Below are 21,567 nucleotides of genomic sequence, written 5' to 3'. Positions count from 1 at the left end.
AGATGAGTCGGATAATGAGCCCGAAAAGAAGATGTCAAAGGCTGATGACGCAGTGATCGATCTTGGGTCGGATACCGAGGTTAGTTCAGATACTGAGGTTAATTCACGTACCGAGGTTAGCCCGGACATTGATGATAATTCATGTACTGAAATTTCAGAGAAGCCAGAGAAGCCAGAGAAGCCAGAGATGCCAGAGAAGCCAGAGGGACCAGAGAGGCCAGAGGAACCTTTTCCCAGGCAGAACATGAGGAACTTACTAGCAAAAGCAGCAGAAAAGAGACTAAAAAGAGCTAAGATGACTACGAGTGAGACAACCGCAAGTGAGACTGATATAGAAGTTGTGAGTACAGTTCCTACCTCCATATTTCGTTCTCCCATTCGCCTGATCGGTAATCCTGCTTACTGTGAGGAATTTTGTCGTAACGGTGATAAGGATACGGTGTCTCTGTCGGATCTTATTGGCTCACCCTTGCTTGAAAAGACTTATCAATTCAACTTCCTAATTGACTGCCAATTCTTGCTCAAGTTTCTCAAAGCTGATCCTGTTAATGTTGAACTCATTCTCATTGGAGTCAATGATAATGACCATCTGCAACTAGACGAATCTCAGAAATTCAGTTTCCGCATCAAGACGATAGATGTGAGCAAGAAACTCCCCAAATTTGGAAGCCATCATACTAAGTTGATGGTGAATCTGTTCCAAGATGATACTTGCCAGATCGTTGTTCACACCATGAATCTCACGGTGGCAGATTATGCAATCCAAACACAAATGTGTTGGGTTTCTCCCAGATTGAGCAAGTTGCACAAGGACCAGTGGAGATTATATCAGAGGCCAGATCTGGATCCATTGAAAGATACTGGAGACATATTCAAGAAAGATTTAATAAGCTATCTTGAAAGCTATGAGGAGTCTCTTCTATCTGAGCTTATTGGCGAATTGGAATCATTCGATTTTACTCCTATTAGGGTACAGTTCGTTGGATCGTCACCAGGAAAGTATACGCTCGATTCTTCACTACAGAAGTACTCTCCAGATACAGTTTCTAAGACGTTTGGCTTCGGAAAGTTATACCAATGGATCAAAATTTACGGTCTTGATACTTGTAAAGGTGAAATGGTGGGACAATCATCTACGATAGCGTCACCGTTCGATAGCAAGAAATCCAACATCTTTACGCACGTACTTACAGGTGTAGCTGAAGGAAGACAACCCGTGGTGAAAGAAGCAGATCATGAGTTTATACCGAAGTGCGGCCTTCAACCAATCATCGTATGGCCCACGGTTCGGGAAATTCTCAAATCTAAAGCTACTTTTCTTTCCGGACATGCATTGCACTTCAAAGTGAACCGTATTGGTAAATACGCCGGTTACGCTGAACAATATCGAAACATTCAACAGTTCCTACATAAATGGTCCTCTGGAAAAGACTCTGAATTATCCAAGGCCGGGCGTTCGCATCTCTCTCCGCATGTTAAAACATACTGCGTTACTGAAGACCATTTCAAGTCCTTGAATTGGTTTCTTCTTAGTTCGGCCAACATCTCTTCCCAAGCTTGGGGACGTCCGTTTAAGAAATTGAAGCATGAACCACCCAATATATGCAAGTATAGAGTTTCTTCGTACGAAGTTGGTATTCTTATCAACCCTAAGACGATCGGTGGGGATGAACAGCCAAATCTTAAACTTGTTCCTGTTTTCGGAAAAGATACAGTGCAATCCACTGAGCCTGTGTGTCCAGTGAGACTACCCTATGACGTTCCTTTACAAAAATACTCAGCCAGCGATGAACCATGGACTACGGAGAAACTTGTAGAGATCGAAAGTTCTCTCCCATTACATCAGGGTTAGTATAAATATATTTTATGGCTCTAGAATTTTAGGTAGGTGAAGCGGATTTCGTCATATAAGAACCGCAAAGAGAAGAAAATAGAGAAAGACAGCAGTTACCACAGGAGCATTGATTACATCCTATCACTTCGCAGAACCAGCTGCTTGTCAAATATTCATGACATTCACTTTCTTCTCTATGGTAACCCAAGTTTTCTTCTGATCCCATTCCAGGGTCTTGCTTTTCAACAAGAGCGGTGGTGGTAGTGGGTGATGGTTTCTTTTGAGCCTTGGGTTCGCTAGTAATTGCCAAGTCAGTGGTATTTTGTTGCTGGTCTGTTATGGTGGCCTGAGGAGTCAAAACTGGTTCGTCTGCATCCTCCTTTTCAAAATGGCGTGCTCCTTGAGATTCTTGTTCCACGTTACTATTTTCTCCTGGGGTTATGTAGCTGCCACCACTGTTAGAAGATAAAGCATCACTCAGATGCGACCTAGCATCAGTGAACGCGGCAGAATTGAACGTAGAAAAAGTAGACGCTGAATCAGTACGGATAAGTCTAGTGGGTGCCATTTTATAGAGAGGATGCAAGCCAACTGATGGTGGTTGATGGTGAGAGGAGGGAAGCAATTGATGATGGGTCGGTCGGTCCAGTTTAAACAAGAGCAGAAAAAGATCGAACTTGAGGCGCATGGATGTGGCTGGGCTACACTGAAATTTTTTCTTTACTAGAAGAAAAAAGGATACCTACCATTTTTAACCTCTGCTTGTAGTTCCCTTTTAAATCAGGCTAGTAACTATACCAATCATGCCTCCACAAAAGACGGAACTACGGAAATGGAAACCTCCAAAGGGTCCTAAAAATACCCCTCACAAGAACAAAAATACCGCAGGTTTGGGAAGAACTTTAGAGAATGCTAAAGTGAAAAAGAACCAGGGATATTACTTACCAACCGGTGAATTACAGTTTACCACTGATAGACCTGAACCCAGCTTTGTGAAATTACAGTCTGTGACACAAGAGAACCCATTGGATGAGTTTTTAAATACGGCAGAACTACAGGATAAAGAATTTACTGCAGATAGGCAAGCTGGAATCAAGATTGTTAGAGTGGCCAATCAACCTATTGAAAATAGTAACTACAATCCTTATCTTTTAACCTCAAATGAGGAATCTGCGAAATTCAAGCTTCAGGAAGAGCATCGGAGTGAGTTGACTGTTCCCAGAAGACCAGCATGGGATGAAAATACTACTAAACTTGAACTTGATCGGAACGAAAAGATTGCTTTCTTAGAATGGAGAAGACAGTTAGCCATGCTTCAGCAGAATAACGATTTACTTTTAACACCATTCGAGAGAAATTTGAACCTTTGGAAACAATTATGGCGTGTTATAGAAAGCTCTGACTTGGTTGTTCAGATTGTCGATGCCAGAGATCCTCTTCTTTTCAGATCTGGTGATTTGGTAAAATACGTTAAGGAATTAGACTCTAGGAAGTGTAATTTATTATTGGTGAACAAAGCAGATTTGCTTACATTCAATCAAAGATTATCTTGGGCGAGATATTTCAGAAAACATAACATAAAATTCACATTCTTCAGCGCTGTCAGGGCCAACGAGATTCTAGAGAAGCAGCGAGAAGAGGAGGAGAAGAGAGCGCTAAGTAAAGAGGAGGAGGAAGAGGAGGAGGAAGAGGAAGATGATGAACAAGATTTGGATGAGGTCCTCAACGAGGACGAGAAGGCTGAGATGGCTGAATTGAAGCAACAACTTGCAGAACTTGATGATCACTTGGACAGTCTTAATATAGAGAATGAAGAAGCTAGCGAGATGACAGATAAGATTCTTAAGCAAATGACAAAGATTTTAACTGTCGACGAACTTGAAGACTTATTTCTCAGCGAGGTCTCTGCTCCTTTAATAGAACCTTTACCAGGACAACCTAAGCGGGTTCAAATCGGTCTTGTTGGATATCCCAACGTCGGTAAATCGTCCACCATTAATGCTCTTGTGGGATCTAAAAAGGTCTCCGTTTCGGCAACTCCTGGTAAGACCAAGCATTATCAAACGATTCTTCTCTCGGAAAAAGTGATTCTTTGTGACTGTCCAGGTTTGGTTTTTCCCAACTTTGCTTACACCAATGCTGAATTGGTCTGTAATGGTGTGCTTCCTATTGATCAATTACGGGAAAGTACAGGTCCTACTGAGTTAGTGTGCCGTAGGATTCCTAAGTACTTCTTAGAAGCCGTCTATGGTATTAAAGTTGTTACGAAGCCTTTGGAGGAAGGTGGATCAGGCATTCCCTCGGCTGGAGAACTTTTGGGTGCCTATGCAAGGGCTCGTGGTTATATGACTTCCGGAAATGGCTCTGCTGATGAAAGCAGAGCTGCTAGATACATTTTGAAAGACTATGTCAGCGGTAAAATTCTCTACGTGCAGCCTCCACCACACAACGATGGATCTAGAGCTACACAGGACGAGTCTAGGGCTTTCAATAACGAGCTTTATACTTTGGAGCATCTTCCAGCACAGAGGAGGCAACTGCTGATTTCTGCAATTACAGATAAGGGACTCTCTACGAGCGATTTCGATTTGTCCAAGGATATGGATACTATTACCCTTGCCACATCCTCTAATGACGAGTCTCAGTTACCTATCCGGCTAACCCAAAAGCAAAGATTAGAGCAGCAGACTGTCTCACAAGAGTTGGATAGTGACTTCTTCAAGATGAATAATGTCAGAGGGGTACTAGATAGTCCATTTCATCAAAAAACGCTTCTGAAGAATAAGAGGCATAATAAGATGAACAGGAAGGCCAAGAAGAAAGGAACGGTTTGAATACAGTTTGTATATATATATGCATATATTACATTTTTCAAATGAAACTCGGGTTCTCGATATTAAAATGCTTCGTCGCCCAATTCCAAGCGTAGGCCCTCTATCTCCTTACGGAGGTCCGACAGATTATCGTCTAGAGGCTGCAAGTCATCAAATTTACGCTGCTTTTTGTACTCCTCGTGCAAGTTTTGAATCATGAACTTTTGCTCGTTAAGCACCATCAACTTCTCACGCTTTAGACGGATCTCGCGCTTGGTTAGCTTTGGAGCACCATCCTGCTGTTCTTCCTTCTCTCCAATCAATTTCTTCTCTTCGGCAATCTTACTTTGTTGAATGCGTCGAAGCTCCGGTAGATTTTCCTGAATGTAACTGACAATTCGCTGTTCAAGTGATCTGTAGAGCCTATATTGATCCACGTTGAAAGGTTTGTTTGGTAACTGGATGTTCTGTCCAGTCTGAGCATTGACCCTCGTCGATGCTTGCTCTTCAGCCTGATTATCTAGAACCTTCACTTTTGCAGAAAGAACCTTAAGTAGTTGCTCAATCTTTGTAAAATAGCCGATCAACTTAAGTTCATCGGCAACACCTCTGGCCTTTTCTACCTGAGTTCTCAAGGCCAGGAACCTCTTGAAAGTGATGATAAAATCACTGCTATCAAGCTTTACAGATTCTTCAGATGCCAATCGTCTATCAAAAATCCTTCTCTTGCAGAGCAGACATAGCCGTATTGTGATGTTTCCGGTTGGGCCTTCAAAGGATCCTACTTGTGAATCCTTTTCCTCCCCTGGCAATCTAATATTAAGAATGCCGGCAATAAGATTCGCAGGAACTGGCATGGAACACCCCTTGGACGGATCCCCACATACCACAGATCCACAGATCCGACAATGATGCTTACGAACAAAAAATGAGAACGGCGATTGGCATACAGAACATTTCCGGTACTTTGCTGCATCTTGCCAAGGAACCAAATCTCTCTCAAATGCATAGAATTCACTCAAACTCTTCTTCCCTTCACCGACAAGTTCCAAGTAATTCAAAAACTTTATCAACCGCTTTTCCAAGTTCAACCTACCCAAGTTAATGGTGCCAACTTTCTTATCTCGCAGTCTTTTGAATACTACGGTCAAATCCCTAAATTGTCCATCATTTGCTCGCTCCCAGCACGGTCGTTGCTGGAAACAGTCAACACAAACTCTGCTCCACACACCATTTTCAACATCGCTCTCAAGCTTCGCATTGATCTTCATTCGATACAGCGTATGGTAATCGCAGAATAATCTACCGCACTTCCGGCAGTTGACCTGGCCGTTTTTCAACCCGAGGTTTTTATTGCATCCTTCGTAATGACAATAGCTGTTTCCTGATGGCTTCTGCCAATGTGCTCTTGGTATTATTACCGGCACTACACCATTCTTAATAGGATGCCTGGAAGATGACGACGATGACTTCTTCTGCAATCCATCCGGACTGCTGCTTCTGGAGCTTTCACTTAAACTGAAGTTACTATCAAATATATCCGCCTTGAACTTTCTTGGTGACGAAGGTTGTTGCTGCTGTTGTGGGCCAATGAAATTCTCTTTGAACCAGTTCTTGAAATCCTTCTCAATACCAATCGTTAGTCTCTTGTTTTCATTCTCGTCTTCGTTTTCATTTCCGTTTGCGCTTTCATCACTGTTGCCACTAGTAGTTCCCAGAGTATGCTCATCGTCTAAATGTTGATTTAATTGTGCTAATGTCAACATTGGCTCAAAACAGATGGGGCAAGTCAACTGAGCCGCATCTTGAAGTGATGAGGTCGATGAAAGTAATGGCAGAGGAGATACTACGGGCTCCCGAAGAGCTTCACGTGGCTTTTTGAGCCCCGTTTCTACCACCTTTTGTGCACCTAAGACTCGCCTTTTGCCCATATCATAAGGAAATAAAAGCAGAAAGAAACGAAATCCATGAAATCCTCGATCGTTTTTTTTTTCAATTTTTTATCATCTATTCATAATTAATTGACTTAGACATAACATCAGATGGATTCATTAAATAGTGAGAAAATGAGGATAGCAATATATATGACAGAAAGTAATCACAAGAAGAAGAGATATTATATATGGTAGGAATAGAGTGAAGTAGCAAAAATTGATATGAATAACGGACTACTCTTCAATCTCAGGATTCATCAACTCCTCCTTCGTATAGGGGACAAAATTGTCCAATGAGAAACCATAATCATCAAGGTAACAACTCCACTTCCAATCAGGAACCAAGTGATGAACTAATTCAGGTTGAACGCTCAATTCCCTCTTGGAAAATCCAAGTAGATCAGGCATAGGCACCTCATGGTCCAAACGGAAATTTCTGTAATTGGGAAGAGCCATGGAAGCATTTTCCTGACTTCTGAATATATCGAAAACCTTGGCAGATATAGCCTCAGCGGCACTGACTCTAGTCAGAGGAGAATAATCAAGAATGGAACTTAGAAGATCTATGATGTCAGAATCAACATTCTTAAAGATCTTATGAAGGGGTATAGGCTTAATGGTTGGAAACTTATGATCCATATAATTTGGATTCATAGATCTGATTTCTTCTTTAGAAGGAGTGCCCAAAATCTTGATGATTTCCACCAATTGGTCTATACCGGATTCTCCTGGGAATAAGGGCTGGCCTAGAATCAGTTCCGCTATGACACAGCCTGCAGACCAAACATCAATCTTGGTGGTATAATTACGGGCACCGAATATAAGCTCAGGTGCACGGTAGTACCTTGAACAAATGTAGGAAACGTTCGGTTGTAAAGGGTCCAATATCTTTGCAGAGCCGAAGTCACAAAGTTTAAGGATACCCTTAACTGGATCAATTAATAAATTCTGTGGCTTAATATCTCTGTGACATATTCCAAGGGAATGGATATAATTGAGTGACCGAAGCATTTGATAGGAATATAATCTAACCTCAAATAGGGGCATAGTCCTTTGCCTCTGAATGTACCAACCGCTGGCCTTATATAACGTCTCAGGAACGTACTCCAAAATAAGATGGAGATAGATTTCGTTCGTCTCGTTGGTCTTGTAGAAGTAAGAGATAAGATTGACGAGGTTTTTGTGTCTAATGATGCGCATGATCTCCAACTCCCTGTTCTTGAACTTTTTGTCCTGGAGAACCCTCTTAATGGCGGCTTTATCGTTTTCCGGCTGAAGCGTAATTTGGTACACGTAGCCAAATGAACCATGGCCTACCATGGCTCTTTGAGTGAATTTGAGTCTATAAGGTTGATCTGTATGTCCATCTTTGACGTCTTCGTCAAACGTTTGCAACGTACCGCTAGCGTCGTATGTTGAAGGTGGTTGATGGGTAGTATGGCTGGTCATCAGGATGGAAACTATTTAAAACAAGACAGGGCAAAACAAAACAAGACAAGTCGAAACAAAACAAAACAAAACAAAACAAATTGACATAAAAGAGAGAAAAAAATTATTAGGGGTACAGAACTCAAATGGAGGGTGCTTCTTTGCTTAACAAACATATAGAATTAAATAATCTCTCCTGCCTTTTTTGTGCATCATCTCCGTTCTAAACAGAGTGTCACGAAAAATTTGCACGAAGCGGGAGGGGGAAGGGGACACCACCGTGGAGTAAAGGACCATTGAGAATGTTACTGAAGATGGCTAATACGGGCATCAAAGGGAGAAGGTAAATCATGGTAGCATAAATCTTGAGTAGTACCGGACGCCTGCTCAATGGCCCTTGCTTCTCCTTCAGATGACACCTTATAGGAGGACTACTCTCTCCTTCTCTCGCATCATCAGACTTTTCATGTACACAGCCTTAACCTCTTTTTTTTTTTTTTTGCTTTTCCCCACATTATACCAGAAATGGAAATCACCGAACTACTCAGCGCAATAAATAGCAAAAGATCGAAAACACGTCAATACGTAACATAAGAATCAAAGTAAAACAATATAAAGGCAAGAACAAGAACAGAAACAAAAAACAAAAAACAAAAACAGTAACAAAAACTAAAACTAAACTCAGACTGTAATGGAAAAAATGAGAAAAAAAATCAAAATCAAAATCAAAATCAAACTGAAATCAGCAAAAGACAAAACAAATCATATAAGTGCGTTTCCTTAGAAGTTGATTGGCTTACCAAAGACAGTCATGGCACCCTCCTTGAAAGCCTCAGATAAGGTTGGATGGGCGTGACAAACTCTGTAGATGTCTTCACACGAGGCACCGTATTCTAGGGCCAAACAAGCCTCAGCAATCATCTCACCGGCGTTAGGTCCAATAATGTGAACACCAAGAACTCTTTGAGTGTCTGCGTCAGCAATAAACTTGACAAAACCGTCCGAATCTTGGTTAGTCTTGGCTCTGGAGTTGGCCAAGAATGGGAACTTACCAGTCTTGTACTTGATTCCAGCTTCTTTCAACTGCTCCTCATTCTGACCAGTCCAAGCAACCTCTGGGTGTGTGTACATGACAGCTGGGATGTTGTTGTAATTGACATGACCGAAACCGTTCTTCAAGTACTCAACAGCAGCGATACCTTCATCCTCAGCCTTATGAGCCAACATAACACCAAATGTACAATCACCAATGCACAAAATATGAGGCTTGTTTGTCTTGTACTCAGAGTCGATGACGACACGGCCCTTCTTATCGAAGTCTAGTCCGATCTTCTCGGCATTCAATCCTTTGGTGAATGGTCTCCTACCAACAGCAACTAACAAGACGTCGGCATCAAGAGTCTCAGTCTTACCAGACTTACCATCCTCGTACTCGACATTGACGATCTCTCCGTTTCTGACACCCTTAGTGACCTTTGCACCGAGCTTGAACTTCATTCCCTGCTTAGACATGATCTTTTGGATGTTCTTGGAAACCTCAGCATCCATACCGGCACCGCCGATAGCGTCCTGGAATTCCAAAACGGTAACTTCACTACCCAATCTACTCCAAACAGAACCCATCTCCAAACCAATGATACCACCACCAATAATGGCCATCTTCTTAGGAATCTCTTTAAGAGACAATGCACCAGTAGAGGTGACGATTCTCTCCTCGTCGATCTCAATGCCCGGGAATGGAGTAGCTTCGGAACCAGTGGCAACAATAATGTTTTTGGCATCCAAAATTGCTTCTTCACCACCTTCTATAGGATCAACCTTCAATTGATGCTCGTCAATGAACGAGGCACTACCCTTATAGTATTTAACACCATATTTCTTGAACAACATCTCGACACCACCAGTCAATTGCTTGACGGCCTTGTCTTTCTCCTTCATAAGAGCACCCAAGTTAGGAGTCACTTCACCTGGAATGTTAATACCACGCATAGCACCCTCTTTCTGGACACGGTGGAACAATTCCGAGTTGTTCAAAAGAGACTTGGATGGAATACAACCAACATTCAAACAAGTACCACCAAGAGCACCTCTTTTCTCGACACAGGCAGTATCGAAACCGAGTTGGGCAGCCTTAATGGCGGCAACGTAACCACCGGGGCCACCACCAATAATGACAAGATCATGCGATTTTTTAACTGCTTCAAAGGCAGTTCTAGCGGAAGAAAAGAATCTTCTCTGTGAGAATCTAAGCATATTTCAGTGTAGTGACTATTGAACAATCGAACTAATTAATAAATAGAACAGTAAAGAAGAAGGAAGGAGTAAAGTAATTGTGGGAGGAAAAAATAGTTGGAAAAATTTGATGCAAAAAAAAAAGCTCTAATTCTCGTCAAGCTCAAGATATAATAATAATTACAAAGCCATGAAGCAGCATAGTTAAGGACAAGTTATGTATCTCTGTTTGGACAATCACCATCACCTCGCGATCGCGCGCATACACGGCCCGACCCGAGTAGAAAAGTATGGGGCCATTTAACACGGCGAGTGGTCAAGGAAAGGACGGACAAGACAGCGGAAGCGGCAATTCGCGCCAGTTTCCCCACCGGGATGGAAAAGTGCGGGACGAGGAAATAGAAACATCTTTGCAGCTTTCCCCGTAAAGGATGGGAGTACTCCGATGGCGGGTGCAACACGGAAGAGCGTGGGGCCAGTGGGGTAAGATAGTTAACGGGGGAAACGAGTAACACGGCTATATTAACTGTATAATGAATTTAGCTATTCCTCCTGGTACTTTATCCACTCACTAACAACGCCTATAAATGCTGTAGGATTTTCACTAGTCAACCAATGACCTGCTTCAACATCTTGGACCTCGAATCTGGGGAAGCATTTGGCCACTGACCCTAAATATTCATCTGCCATGTAGGGTGACCTAGTTCCTCTCACAAACAATGTAGGTCCAGACCACCGACTCACTTCGCAGTTAAAAGGCCATGAAGAGATATTATCTAATGCATTTCCCAAAATATCCAACGGAACCCTGCATCTGTAGCCTCCATGTTTACTACTCTTCATATTAGTGAGGAGAAACTGGCGAATGGTGACGTTAGATTCCACCTCTGCCAAGATGTTGTCACACTCCTTCAGTGACCGTAAATTCTCATTACCATCAATCTTCATCATCTGTTTCACATATATACCAAACTTTGAAAATCCGGCTCCTCCTCCTGTGAGATCAACTGGTGCAGTGTCAATTGGTATAAGCAAAGAGCAGATTTTCGGTTTCCTAAGACAAACGCTCATCGCTGTCTTGGCACCCATGGAATGACCCATTATAATAGGATCTTCCAAATCATGTTCCTCTATAAAGCGCTCAACATCTGCGCTCATTGCCGGATAATCCATCCGTATATTATGAGGTGAGTCACCGTGGTTTCTAAGGTCTAAACAGTAAACATCTCTGTCCAATAAACGAGCCAATTTTTTTGCAACTGATCGGTTGTTGGACTTGGAACCAAAGAGTCCGTGTAAGAACACTATTGGATTGTTAGCATTCGGTAAATATCCTGGAGGTGAGTGCTTGTCATAAACCAAAGCAACTGTCGGTATATCATCAGACAATGCTTCTTTACCGAAGTCAGAATGGGCCAACGATTTCGGCGTACCGTCATAAGATATTGATCGGAAACCCTTCAAGGCATTTCGACCCCAGGCACAAGATCCTGCAATGGCAATTCGCGACTCACAAAGAATAGATAGCATAATTGCAGAAAGAATAATCTTATAGTTACAAACGTCGAGACTCGCGAGCATCGCGAGCTTCACCTACACTCCATTACGATCAAAAATCAAGTTGTCGTCAAATAAAATTGCATTAACATAAGAACTAAAAACAAATAAAAAAATGCAACCCAGAAACACACTACTAAAAATCCAGATTCGATACAGAATTTACTCTGGACCGGCAATCATGATCTTGATGGCCTTACCTTCGCCAAAGAACTTGTAGGCATCAATTGCCTGCTTAAAGGTAAATCTATGAGTAACGAAAGGCTTGACATTGATCTTTTTATCTGCAATCAACGCAATAGAAGTCTTGTAATCATCGACACAGTATCTAAAGCTACCAAACACGGTGATTTCGTTTTCACCCACTTTCGCAATTGGGAAGCCGTCTACAGCACTTGGACCCATACCAACCTGGACGTATCTTCCGCCCTTATCTAATAAATTGATGGCCATAGCGATACATGCTGGAACACCAGTAGCCTCGATGGCACCAGTCGGCAATTCCCCATTCCAATGCTTTTTGATGTATGCAAGCACATCAGATTCGGACTTACCCTTGGTATTGTAAGCGTGAGTAGCATAGTTGTGTTCCAAAGCGAATGCTAATCTCGTTTGAGAAATATCCAAAATCAAAACTTTAGTAGCACCAAAAGCTCTAGCAACACCGGCAGCTAGAAGACCGACCGGACCAGCACCGATCACAAGTATTCTATCACCGAATTTAGTACCAATCTGCTTGTTGGAGTGCACACCAACCGACAAAGGCTCGGCCAATGCGCCCTCTTCCAATGAAACATGATCTGGCAACTTGACTAAGAAATCTTCTGGAAGCAAGTAGTATTTGCATAAAGTACCATCGTATGGAGGAGTTGCAGCAAAAGCCATGTGTGGACATAAATTGTAATGGCCGGACTTGTACTCCTGGGAGTATCTTGATGGAACACCAGGCTCACAGGCAACTCTATCACCAACTTTCAAGTGTTCGACAGCATCACCAATCTCAACAACAACACCAGCAGATTCATGACCAAGAACCATAGGCTCTTTGACAACGAACGATCCGCAACTACCAGTTTCATAGTAGTGATAATCAGAACCGCAGATACCGGTGCATTTGATAGCAATCTTGACAAAATGAGGATCCTTGATCTCCGGAACAGGCCTGTTCTCGAAGCCAATATCGTGGATCTTTCTCAAGACGACAGATGGATTAGACATAATAGAAGGGTGGATTTAACGAGTACACTGAAATATCTCAAGGGACTACAAAGAGAGTTTGGATCGTTAATCTTGCTTTTCTATACGCTTACTAGGCCACTTATTTATACCCTTCAAAACTCTCCGGTCACCACCAGCCTACGAGAACAATAGTCTTCATTCTCAATAATGATTTTTCACTTATTACCTTCGGCCTTGTGGGGTATCCTTCCGAAAGTGGCTGACTGTACGTACCTTTTCTTTTTCTTTCTCTACTACTTTTCTTTTTTCAATAAAGACTATATTGTTCCGCACAAAGAACACTAAGTATGCTAGTGTTGCCAGAATTCGCGGAGGAGAAATAAGTTGGTGGTAATCATCATCTGAGCTTAAAATAAAATAAACTGCCTCGTCTCATGATGCCCATCATTAATAGCCTAAATCGCGTTCCTATTTATTGATGGCATTCACCGATGGATAGATTCCAGATTTTATATATTACTGCCGAAGTTTATATTTTGCCACCTGATTCTTCCTAATGTTTATTAATGGCTTGTCCTTTGTCTTATGGTTACCAAAAACAAGACATTTAAAGGCTTTAAATGAAGAAAAAGTAGCATTTACTATATTATGCGAAACAGAGAAACGGTGTCAGCCGTGCTGAAAAGGACCCAAAGAATTAAAAAGAAGCTCGAATAGAAGCCCGGAAAAGAAACATCAAGCATTAATGAATGGTGATTTTTAAGGAGGCAGAAAAAAAAAGCAGTCCACCTCAATTAACCCCAAACTAAATAATAATAAGGATAATAAAAACCCGTGCGAAAATGACTTTGACAGTGGTCGAAGGGTCAGCATATCATCTCCGTGTATTGATGTCGATATCATGAATGAAGTTGAATTAAACAAGCTGTGAACTATATACCTATACCTGTGTTTATTATAGCCTGTAGTCTGTGGATGTCTCGATTGGTCTAGATTTTTTCGCTACAGCTTTTTATAATGTGAATGTTTTGAAACGGAGTTCAGATTGGCGACTTCGTAAGCTATGATAGGTTTATTCGTATTTCAAAGGACTGAATCCATATTAGGCATTGACTGTTGGAGCTTGAACAACCCCTAAATTCTGATATATCATGTTAATCTAAAAAGCGTATCCCGATAGAGTCTAAATTTTTCAAAAGCGTTAATGAACACACACATGCCAATTATTTATCGGATTGGACTCCACCCTTTCCATAATCTTCATTATAGTCATGTTTGCATTGCCCTTGCTTCGCCAATTTTAGTAATTTAAGGCTCATTTAGTATTCCCAAATTTATGGGGTAGATATGGAGATATTTTGCGGATCTTCTATAATTCACTGAGCCGGTAATCAATGGGTAGCAAAATATAAGAGCGGAGTTTCACCTTTGAAGTTTCTCATTTAAAATGCCCGTTAAGCACGCGATCATCATCTTTTGATATTTCCCAGCCGGCTCCCTCGGACCAACTACATCCTTATTTCATAGGTGTTAGAATGCTGACATTAATATGGCTCATAGAGCAAACTCTCGAGGTAGTCCTGTGTCAACCTTCATGATAATACATCCGTACACTAGTGATCATCACTTTTGGGAAAAGGGAAATATAAGGGGATTCCTCTTGTTATTATTTGACTACCGAATTCGTTGATTGTATCAAAGTTATACACTAGTTCACATTTATCGTCACTGCTTGTTACACTTGCATCGAGTAGCATATAACAGGTTTTGGTGCTTAGAGAGAGACAAACATCCATAAAACCTCACGTGTTTCTAAACTAGTTGCCGCACGCAGCTTACAGCGCAGGTCGGCCGACTCGTCTATTTACCCATGTTTCGGGGATGGCTTTGAATATTTTTCGGGCTGAGCCTTTTTGTCTGCGCCCCTTGTGTACGTGAAACCAAACTCTAGAACACCGCGTCGTTGCTCCTAGCAAGGCGTAAATATTTGATCCACAAAATGTAAAAAGAAGAAATGCATTTTCCAAGAGAGAAGATGAATAAACGACGGAGTGAAACAAACTTACGACAGGAGATGCACCTTTGAGATGCGCAGTTATTAAGCTAAAGACTTTTCATGCGCCATGTTCTCTACTGCATCATAATCATTCTTCACATAGTCGTAATGTTTTGGATCCCTCAAACTTTCGAAATCGCGAAGATCGTTTTCGGGTGAAACGCGATTGAAACCTGTAATTATCCCAGATAGGAAATCTTAAGACCGCGTTCGTCAATAAATTTTTTTAAATAGCTGAAAAGTTTCCGAGCCTCCTTTGATGACGTCTATTGGTCAAGGAATGCCAAAGGGGTTCGAAATCTGAATCAGATGTGTTCATCATATATATAGAGAAGTTATGGCACAGGCCCTAAGATTTTTCACAGTACTATAGAGTTCCTTTCCTCTCCAAAAGTCTCATCTTCGCGTTCTTTACAATGCTGAACCAACTATTGTACGCTCTTTTGGCTGTTTCTACGTTGAGCAGTGCCCAACCTCTTGGACCTGCCCATCGTCATCATCAGCATCTAGAAAGGAGAGAAGCTGAAGCTATGGGAAATGCTGTTGCAGATGTCCAAACTGTGGTTGTCACAGTTTATGCAAGCAGTAATCCAACTACATTGCAGACAAGCTATCTAACCAGTAGTAGCGAGGTTGTTGCTGCTGCTACCAACGTTGCCGCTTCCACGTCCAGCGCTGCTGCTTCTGGTTCTGTTTCTGCTTCTTCCAGTTCTACATATTCTGCTGGCTCTGTCGAATACTACGCAGGCCAGGGTAAGGGCATTACTTATTCTCCGTACACAGATTCTGGCTCTTGCAAGTCTGAGTCCGTTATTGCTTCCGATATTCAGTTGCTATCTGATTTTGACATTATCCGTGTATATGCCCCTGATTGCAGCTGTGTCACCGCAATTATGGGTTCTATGGGTTCTAGCCAAACGCTCTTTGCTGGTGTCTATTACATGGCCAGCATCGATGCCGATATTGCCACTTTGGCCACTCAGGTCGAGGCTTCTAGTCAGGGATGGGATGGCATTTACGCAGTTGCTATTGGCAATGAATGGGTCAATGGTGGTGAATATTCTGCATCTGAGGTGGCTTCAGCTGTTACCCAGGGAAGAAGCGCTTTGACCGCTCAAGGTTACAGTGGCAAAGTGGTCACTGTCGACACGTTGGTTGCTTACGAGAACAACCCAGATCTCTGCACTGCTTCTGACTTTGTCGCTGCAAACTCGCACGCTTACTGGGACGGTAATTGTGAGCCCTCCAATGCTGGTCCTTGGTTACAAGAACAGATCGCTAGTGTCAAGTCTGCCTGTGGTGGCTCCAAGGACGTGCTTATATGTGAGACTGGATGGCCTACTCAAGGTTCAACTTACGGATCTCTAGGTGTTCCTTCTGTCTCTAACCAACTAGCGGCCATCAAGTCGATATCCGAAACTGTCGCTAGCCAGGTTATTTTCTTCACTACCTATAACGATTATTGGAAGGACGCTGGTACTTATGGAGTTGAAAAGTATTGGGGTATATTCTCTCAATGAATAAGTGGAAGTTTTATTCTGTAAAGTATAGGTAAAAATAAAGATACAAAAGGAAGTTCAAAGTTTTGAATTTATGCTCTGTAACAAGCTAAATATTATGAATCAGGCTTCTGCTTCATTCGATAGTTCAGTTCTCTCTGCCTGCTGCATCTTCCATGCAAGATATTTAGCACTATGTCCCAATTTAATTGTCTTAAATCCAACTGGAAGCTTTCTTTTCTTCAATATTGGGTTCAAATCATTCGATAACTGATCTTCAGCTGCTGCTCCCGAGTTAAGAATGCGATTAGGGATGTACTCTGGAGGTGCCTTAAACCAAAGCATAGGTGCGTCATCATGCGATCCAGTAGCATCTTCTTCTCGCAACTCCTCAGTGGTCACCATACTTTCACCTGAAGCCAATTGTAAGTAGTTTTGCTTCTGCATGGTTTCACCAAATCTTTCAAAGTTTGATAAATCCACCTTTTCATAATTCTGTTTGGCAAATTTCGAAAGCAGTTTCTCCTTGCTACTAGGCTGGATAAAGGATTGTGAAAACGATGCCTGCGCATAAGGTGAAAATTGATAACTCATAGTGTTGAAGGGACTATGAATCACTTTGTGACCTCCTCCCCCACTATAACTATGAGTACTGAAGTGCTGATTCAGAGAATCCGGAGGTTGGTATCTAAACGGCTGCTGAGAAAGCTGATCAGGGCTTCCCGCGGGGGTACCCATGGATGCAGCAGCAGCGGCAGCAGCAACAACAGCAGCTACCCCTTCCTGTTGTAACCTTTGAGGTAACTGCATGGCAAACGACGGTATATCTGGACGGGCAGATCCAGCCACTCCATTTTGAGATACTCCCTGTTGAGCAGCAAGATATGCAGCGAAACCACCGTTGTGAAGTTGGTTCACGGAAAACTGCACTGCTGTTGGCTTAGGAGGGGAATACTGAGACTGTGGAGAGCCACTGCGAGTTCTATGGCTTAAAGACCTTACTTCCGAAGCGGTAGTGGAACTTCTCATATTCAGAGTCGGTGGGATGAGAATTTTATATTGATGCTGCTGCAAGTCCGCATCATAGTAGTTAACCTCGTCTTCCTCACCGGGCTTTTTGATGTATATTCCACCAACCAATGGTGGGGCATTCAAATTGAGAATGGTAGGTGACGGAACTGGGGTAGTAGAAGATGAACCCGGTGGTAAAAGATGCTTGATAGGTGAGGGAAACTTCTTTAAAACACGAGGTCTATCAATAGGGAATATAGGATCTTCAATATGCCGCACTTCATCGGGTAGGCAAGCCTTCCAGGTACGGATTTTGGCAAAATTGAGCTCACGATCGTTATATCTGAACTCGCAAATGAAAAGAGGGCCTTCATACTTAACACCGGGATCTCCCTTTAGCCAGCGAGTGAAATAGGCTACATAGCAGGGTCCCACAATGTCCTCGACTGGATGGTCACGATATTGGCCAGTCTTGAAGACTTCGTTCTCAAGGAAAAGTCTGTCAAAACGATGCGTAGTCCATTCTGGCCTGTAATACCAACAAACATTGAGGTACTGCTTACCATGTTCTTGCCAAATACGGAAAATCTGACCGGGAATAGTACGGGCAGCATCGTTAGGATTCTTCATCATAACCCAGTTACCTACTTTGTAACTGCGTCCTTCGTAAACAATCTGACTCAGTGGTATCTTGGAAGATTGCAGATCTCCAATGTAGTCGGTTTCTGGTTTGGCCATCTCTAGCGTATACAGCTGAAAAATATTTCTTTCCAACGAATCAATGTTATTGGCATTGAAATCATCATGAACTAGTGGATAATAACGCTTACCGTTAGATATGAGGCGAAAGACATCTGCCATGTAAGCATCCACTGACTTGTAATATCTTTGTTTAATCAAGCCTTTAATGTCAAGCATTGATATTGGATCTTTGATCATTTGGTAGAATTCAGGGTGCTCTTGCTGATTTGGAAGTTTATCAAAGACAGCAATGATAGTCTTTCCGTTCACCTTCACTTTCTTAAGACCTCTCATGATACTTTTGATTCTCTGTTCGTGAGGTTTATCGACAATAGGGGGTCTACCACGCTTGACCCACTGTTCAAGCAGCTGATGGTTTGAAACACCCGTGTTGGAAATTCGCGGAGGATTGTAAATACATGGATGTTCATTAGTCTCAATGTGTCCTTCGTATGAAGCTGGGTTGTAGTTGGGCAACGCAGGATGACGCGAGGGAACCGAACCCAAATGATATAGCGGAGACGCAGGATTGGGTGACGAACCATGAAGGAGAGGATGCGGTTGAGCCGCAGTGCTGAAGTCCGGTAGCGGGCTCTCTTCAATCTTATCTGGGGATTGCGCTTGTGGAGAAGGAGTTTCCTGAGGAGTAACTGAAAGTTGGTTTGATTGAGTCTCCTCTTGTTGTTGAGGCTGGCTTTCCGTAGATCTTGACTGATTGGGAAGTGGATCCAAATCAGGATACGTAATAGATTCAAAACCAAAAAGTCTAGTATTTGATTGAAGTTCTGGAATTACGGCAGTTCTGAGATATTGGTCCAAGACAGAAGCCCACTTGTAGTACACAGATGATTCCTCGTTGAAAAAACGAGCATTCCAAGTAATCTGCGCCAAATCATTAACAAATTCCTGAGCAGTATTGTATTTCTGGTGCTTTATGGCCTGTCGAATCTTTGAATAAGACATGGGACTGTGAATCACCTTGTAGTAGTCACCGTTGGCACGTGGGGGGAGCGTATGGAACACTTCCTGAAAAATGATCTCATCATCATCTTTCAATTCATAGATCTTGTCAAGGATAGCCCCTAGCCTCTTGTTTAAGTATAGGCGATCAGATGCCGATGACATTACTATGGAGAAAGGGATTTTTACAGATGAAACTGCGGGAGGGTAAAGAAAGAAAACGGGTAAAATATGAGCATAAGGAAAGAAAGAGCGAAAAGTGGACGGAGAGAAAAAATTCGGGGAGAAGTTCAAAAGACACGAAAGTTGCCCAGTGCCTTCCTTGGTGCAAGGATGCACCTTTGACATCCTGGAGGTAAGGATGAGGTAGATAGGAAAAGGGTGGTTGATTACGGAGCAGGCGCAAAGACAAGGAATAGTTGAAGGAAGGAAAATAAATAGTACATAGAGATTGACCAAGGAAGTTAACTTGGGTGATTTAATAGGACTTGGAGAGAGACTGTCTTTACCATAGTTATTGATATGTCTTCGAAGGAGGTATCAGAAGACCACGAAGATTGGGATGTAGATATTTCAGCAGAAATGTCGTCCTCTCTGGATCGATTTCATCGATTTATTACAGATCCCACCAAATGTAAGACGATTTTAGCACTTGTAGGGGCAGGTTTGTCCGCAGCATCAGGTCTACCTACCTTCAGAGGCTCTGGAGGATACTGGCGCAAGTATAATTCGATTGACTTGGCTACGCCGGATGCATTTTACAGCAATCCAGGATTAGTGTGGCAATTTTATGCTCATCGAAGGCATATGGCTCTAAACGCAGAACCCAACGATGGTCACAATGCCTTGGCCAAATTGAGTCACGTCAAGGGCATCAACTTTCTCACAATCTCCCAGAATGTCGATGGGCTCTCACAAAGAGGTGGTCAGGATCCTCAGACTCTTCTTGAGTTTCATGGTTCCCTCTTTGAACTTCAATGTACCGAATTTAGCTGCTCTTACGTTGAAAAGAACAACTTTGAGGACCCTTTAACGGGGTCATTGGATCTACAGAACTTTGGATCTAAGAACCATCCATTACCTAGCTTGGAAATAGATCAACTACCTCACTGTCCCCGGTGTCGGAAGGGGTTACTTCGTCCGGGAGTATTGTGGTTTGGTGAATCTTTACCTCTACAAGCAGTTGATAAGGCAGACGAGTTTATTGTTAGAAATGGTGTGGATCTAATTCTGGTAATTGGAACTTCCCGAACTATTTGGCCTGCTGCCTCCTACGTGGATATTGTGAAGAATCAAGGTGGTAAAATAGCTATTTTTAATACAGAACGAGATGAACTGGAGTCCAGTGAAGACTGTAACTCCTGGCAGTTTATAGGCGACTGTGCAAAGACTCTTCCACTGGCATTGGCACCCCTCATTAAGTAACTTTTCTCTAAGTCTCACCCCAAATAATGATAAATCATATACATGATGAACAAGGTCAATGCTGCACCAATGTAAAAGATCCACTTGTCTTCAAATGCTATCTTTTCGATCTGTCTGATCGTTGCTCTTGAAACACCCATGGTTTCCAAAGACGAGTTCATTTTATCCCTCATCTTCCCTACAATCTCGTTTTGTTCCACTAAGTCATCGAACGCCTGTCTGCCCATCTCTAAAATATCATCTAATTGTTGGTTTGATCGTTCAAAAGTGGATTGTTCTTTGTATAATCCATCTCGCATAGTCATTCCACTGTCACTAATTTCATTATTCTCTTTAGCAGCCCTTGTTTGACGACTAGTAATCCCATTCTCCTCATAAGGATTGTCAGAAATAGCTGTCGATCTGTTACTGAATAATTGACTTTTGTTCTGCTCCGCCTGTGCTTCTTCTCTTTGTTTGCGTAGGCCGGAAAATTGTACTTTATACTCCGAATATTCCTTCTGCAAGTTCTCTAATCGATTCTGATTCTTCACCTTCTGCGATTCATTCAAACTTAGTGTCTGATTCTTTATATACATTTCATAATCGGCTAACGTTCGGCCTAAATTGTTGATTGTGGTGGTTATCTGTCCAAGTAGAGCCGGTGCAGCTGTCACAGGATTCTTCTCAAACTGCTCGAGGTCTCGGCGTACTTGCTGAGTCAGCCTGGATGCATTGTTGTACAACAAACTCTAATTTCCCTATGTTAGTATCTAATCAGATGCAAGAGGACACCAAAAACTGGTTACTTACCATTTATATATAATGATACACCTATTATCGACGTTCGATGAAATAGAACCTCACGTCGCGGTCCTCAAATATCTGTCACAGCAACAGATTCAGTCGGTCACCCTCG

The 21,567-nt window shown here is 42.4% G+C and overlaps 10 protein-coding genes across 10 annotated transcripts; 4 read left to right on the top strand and 6 right to left on the bottom strand.

The window, feature by feature from the left end:
- Positions 1 to 2: 2 nt before the first annotated feature.
- Positions 3 to 1,852, top strand: FOA43_001584 (uncharacterized protein; the record flags this gene model as incomplete). Its single annotated transcript, XM_038921896.1, has 2 exons — positions 3 to 6; positions 54 to 1,852. The coding sequence occupies 2 exons, from the start codon at positions 3 to 5 to the stop codon at positions 1,850 to 1,852; spliced, it is 1,803 nt and encodes a 600-aa protein (XP_038777824.1).
- A 785-nt stretch (positions 1,853 to 2,637) lies between these two features.
- Positions 2,638 to 4,668, top strand: FOA43_001583 (uncharacterized protein; the record flags this gene model as incomplete). Its single annotated transcript, XM_038921895.1, has 1 exon — positions 2,638 to 4,668. One exon carries the CDS (start codon positions 2,638 to 2,640, stop codon positions 4,666 to 4,668), a length of 2,031 nt encoding a protein of 676 aa, XP_038777823.1.
- A 62-nt stretch (positions 4,669 to 4,730) lies between these two features.
- FOA43_001582 (uncharacterized protein) lies at positions 4,731 to 6,413 on the bottom strand (the record flags this gene model as incomplete). The annotated part of the gene is made up of 1 exon (XM_038921894.1): positions 4,731 to 6,413. One exon carries the CDS (start codon positions 6,411 to 6,413, stop codon positions 4,731 to 4,733), a length of 1,683 nt encoding a protein of 560 aa, XP_038777822.1.
- A 402-nt stretch (positions 6,414 to 6,815) lies between these two features.
- FOA43_001581 (uncharacterized protein) lies at positions 6,816 to 8,030 on the bottom strand (the record flags this gene model as incomplete). The annotated part of the gene is made up of 1 exon (XM_038921893.1): positions 6,816 to 8,030. One exon carries the CDS (start codon positions 8,028 to 8,030, stop codon positions 6,816 to 6,818), a length of 1,215 nt encoding a protein of 404 aa, XP_038777821.1.
- Positions 8,031 to 8,789: 759 nt separating this feature from the next.
- On the bottom strand, positions 8,790 to 10,262 carry LPD1 (dihydrolipoamide dehydrogenase precursor; the record flags this gene model as incomplete). Its single annotated transcript, XM_038921892.1, has 1 exon — positions 8,790 to 10,262. The coding sequence occupies one exon, from the start codon at positions 10,260 to 10,262 to the stop codon at positions 8,790 to 8,792; it is 1,473 nt and encodes a 490-aa protein (XP_038777820.1).
- A 1,698-nt stretch (positions 10,263 to 11,960) lies between these two features.
- Positions 11,961 to 13,016, bottom strand: FOA43_001579 (uncharacterized protein; the record flags this gene model as incomplete). The annotated part of the gene is made up of 1 exon (XM_038921891.1): positions 11,961 to 13,016. The coding sequence occupies one exon, from the start codon at positions 13,014 to 13,016 to the stop codon at positions 11,961 to 11,963; it is 1,056 nt and encodes a 351-aa protein (XP_038777819.1).
- A 2,433-nt stretch (positions 13,017 to 15,449) lies between these two features.
- On the top strand, positions 15,450 to 16,553 carry FOA43_001578 (uncharacterized protein; the record flags this gene model as incomplete). The annotated part of the gene is made up of 1 exon (XM_038921890.1): positions 15,450 to 16,553. The coding sequence occupies one exon, from the start codon at positions 15,450 to 15,452 to the stop codon at positions 16,551 to 16,553; it is 1,104 nt and encodes a 367-aa protein (XP_038777818.1).
- A 102-nt stretch (positions 16,554 to 16,655) lies between these two features.
- FOA43_001577 (uncharacterized protein) lies at positions 16,656 to 19,409 on the bottom strand (the record flags this gene model as incomplete). Its single annotated transcript, XM_038921889.1, has 1 exon — positions 16,656 to 19,409. The coding sequence occupies one exon, from the start codon at positions 19,407 to 19,409 to the stop codon at positions 16,656 to 16,658; it is 2,754 nt and encodes a 917-aa protein (XP_038777817.1).
- Positions 19,410 to 19,766: 357 nt separating this feature from the next.
- FOA43_001576 (uncharacterized protein) lies at positions 19,767 to 20,669 on the top strand (the record flags this gene model as incomplete). The annotated part of the gene is made up of 1 exon (XM_038921888.1): positions 19,767 to 20,669. One exon carries the CDS (start codon positions 19,767 to 19,769, stop codon positions 20,667 to 20,669), a length of 903 nt encoding a protein of 300 aa, XP_038777816.1.
- A 14-nt stretch (positions 20,670 to 20,683) lies between these two features.
- FOA43_001575 (uncharacterized protein) lies at positions 20,684 to 21,464 on the bottom strand (the record flags this gene model as incomplete). The annotated part of the gene is made up of 2 exons (XM_038921887.1): positions 20,684 to 21,400; positions 21,462 to 21,464. The coding sequence occupies 2 exons, from the start codon at positions 21,462 to 21,464 to the stop codon at positions 20,684 to 20,686; spliced, it is 720 nt and encodes a 239-aa protein (XP_038777815.1).
- Between the last annotated feature and the right edge of the window lie 103 nt (positions 21,465 to 21,567).

This window comes from Brettanomyces nanus, chromosome 1 (assembly GCF_011074865.1).
Source record: "Brettanomyces nanus chromosome 1, complete sequence".
NCBI lineage: Eukaryota > Fungi > Ascomycota > Pichiomycetes > Pichiales > Pichiaceae > Brettanomyces > Brettanomyces nanus.
The sequence above is the reverse complement of the archived record's forward strand: the minus strand, read 5'-3'. Positions and strand labels throughout refer to the sequence as shown.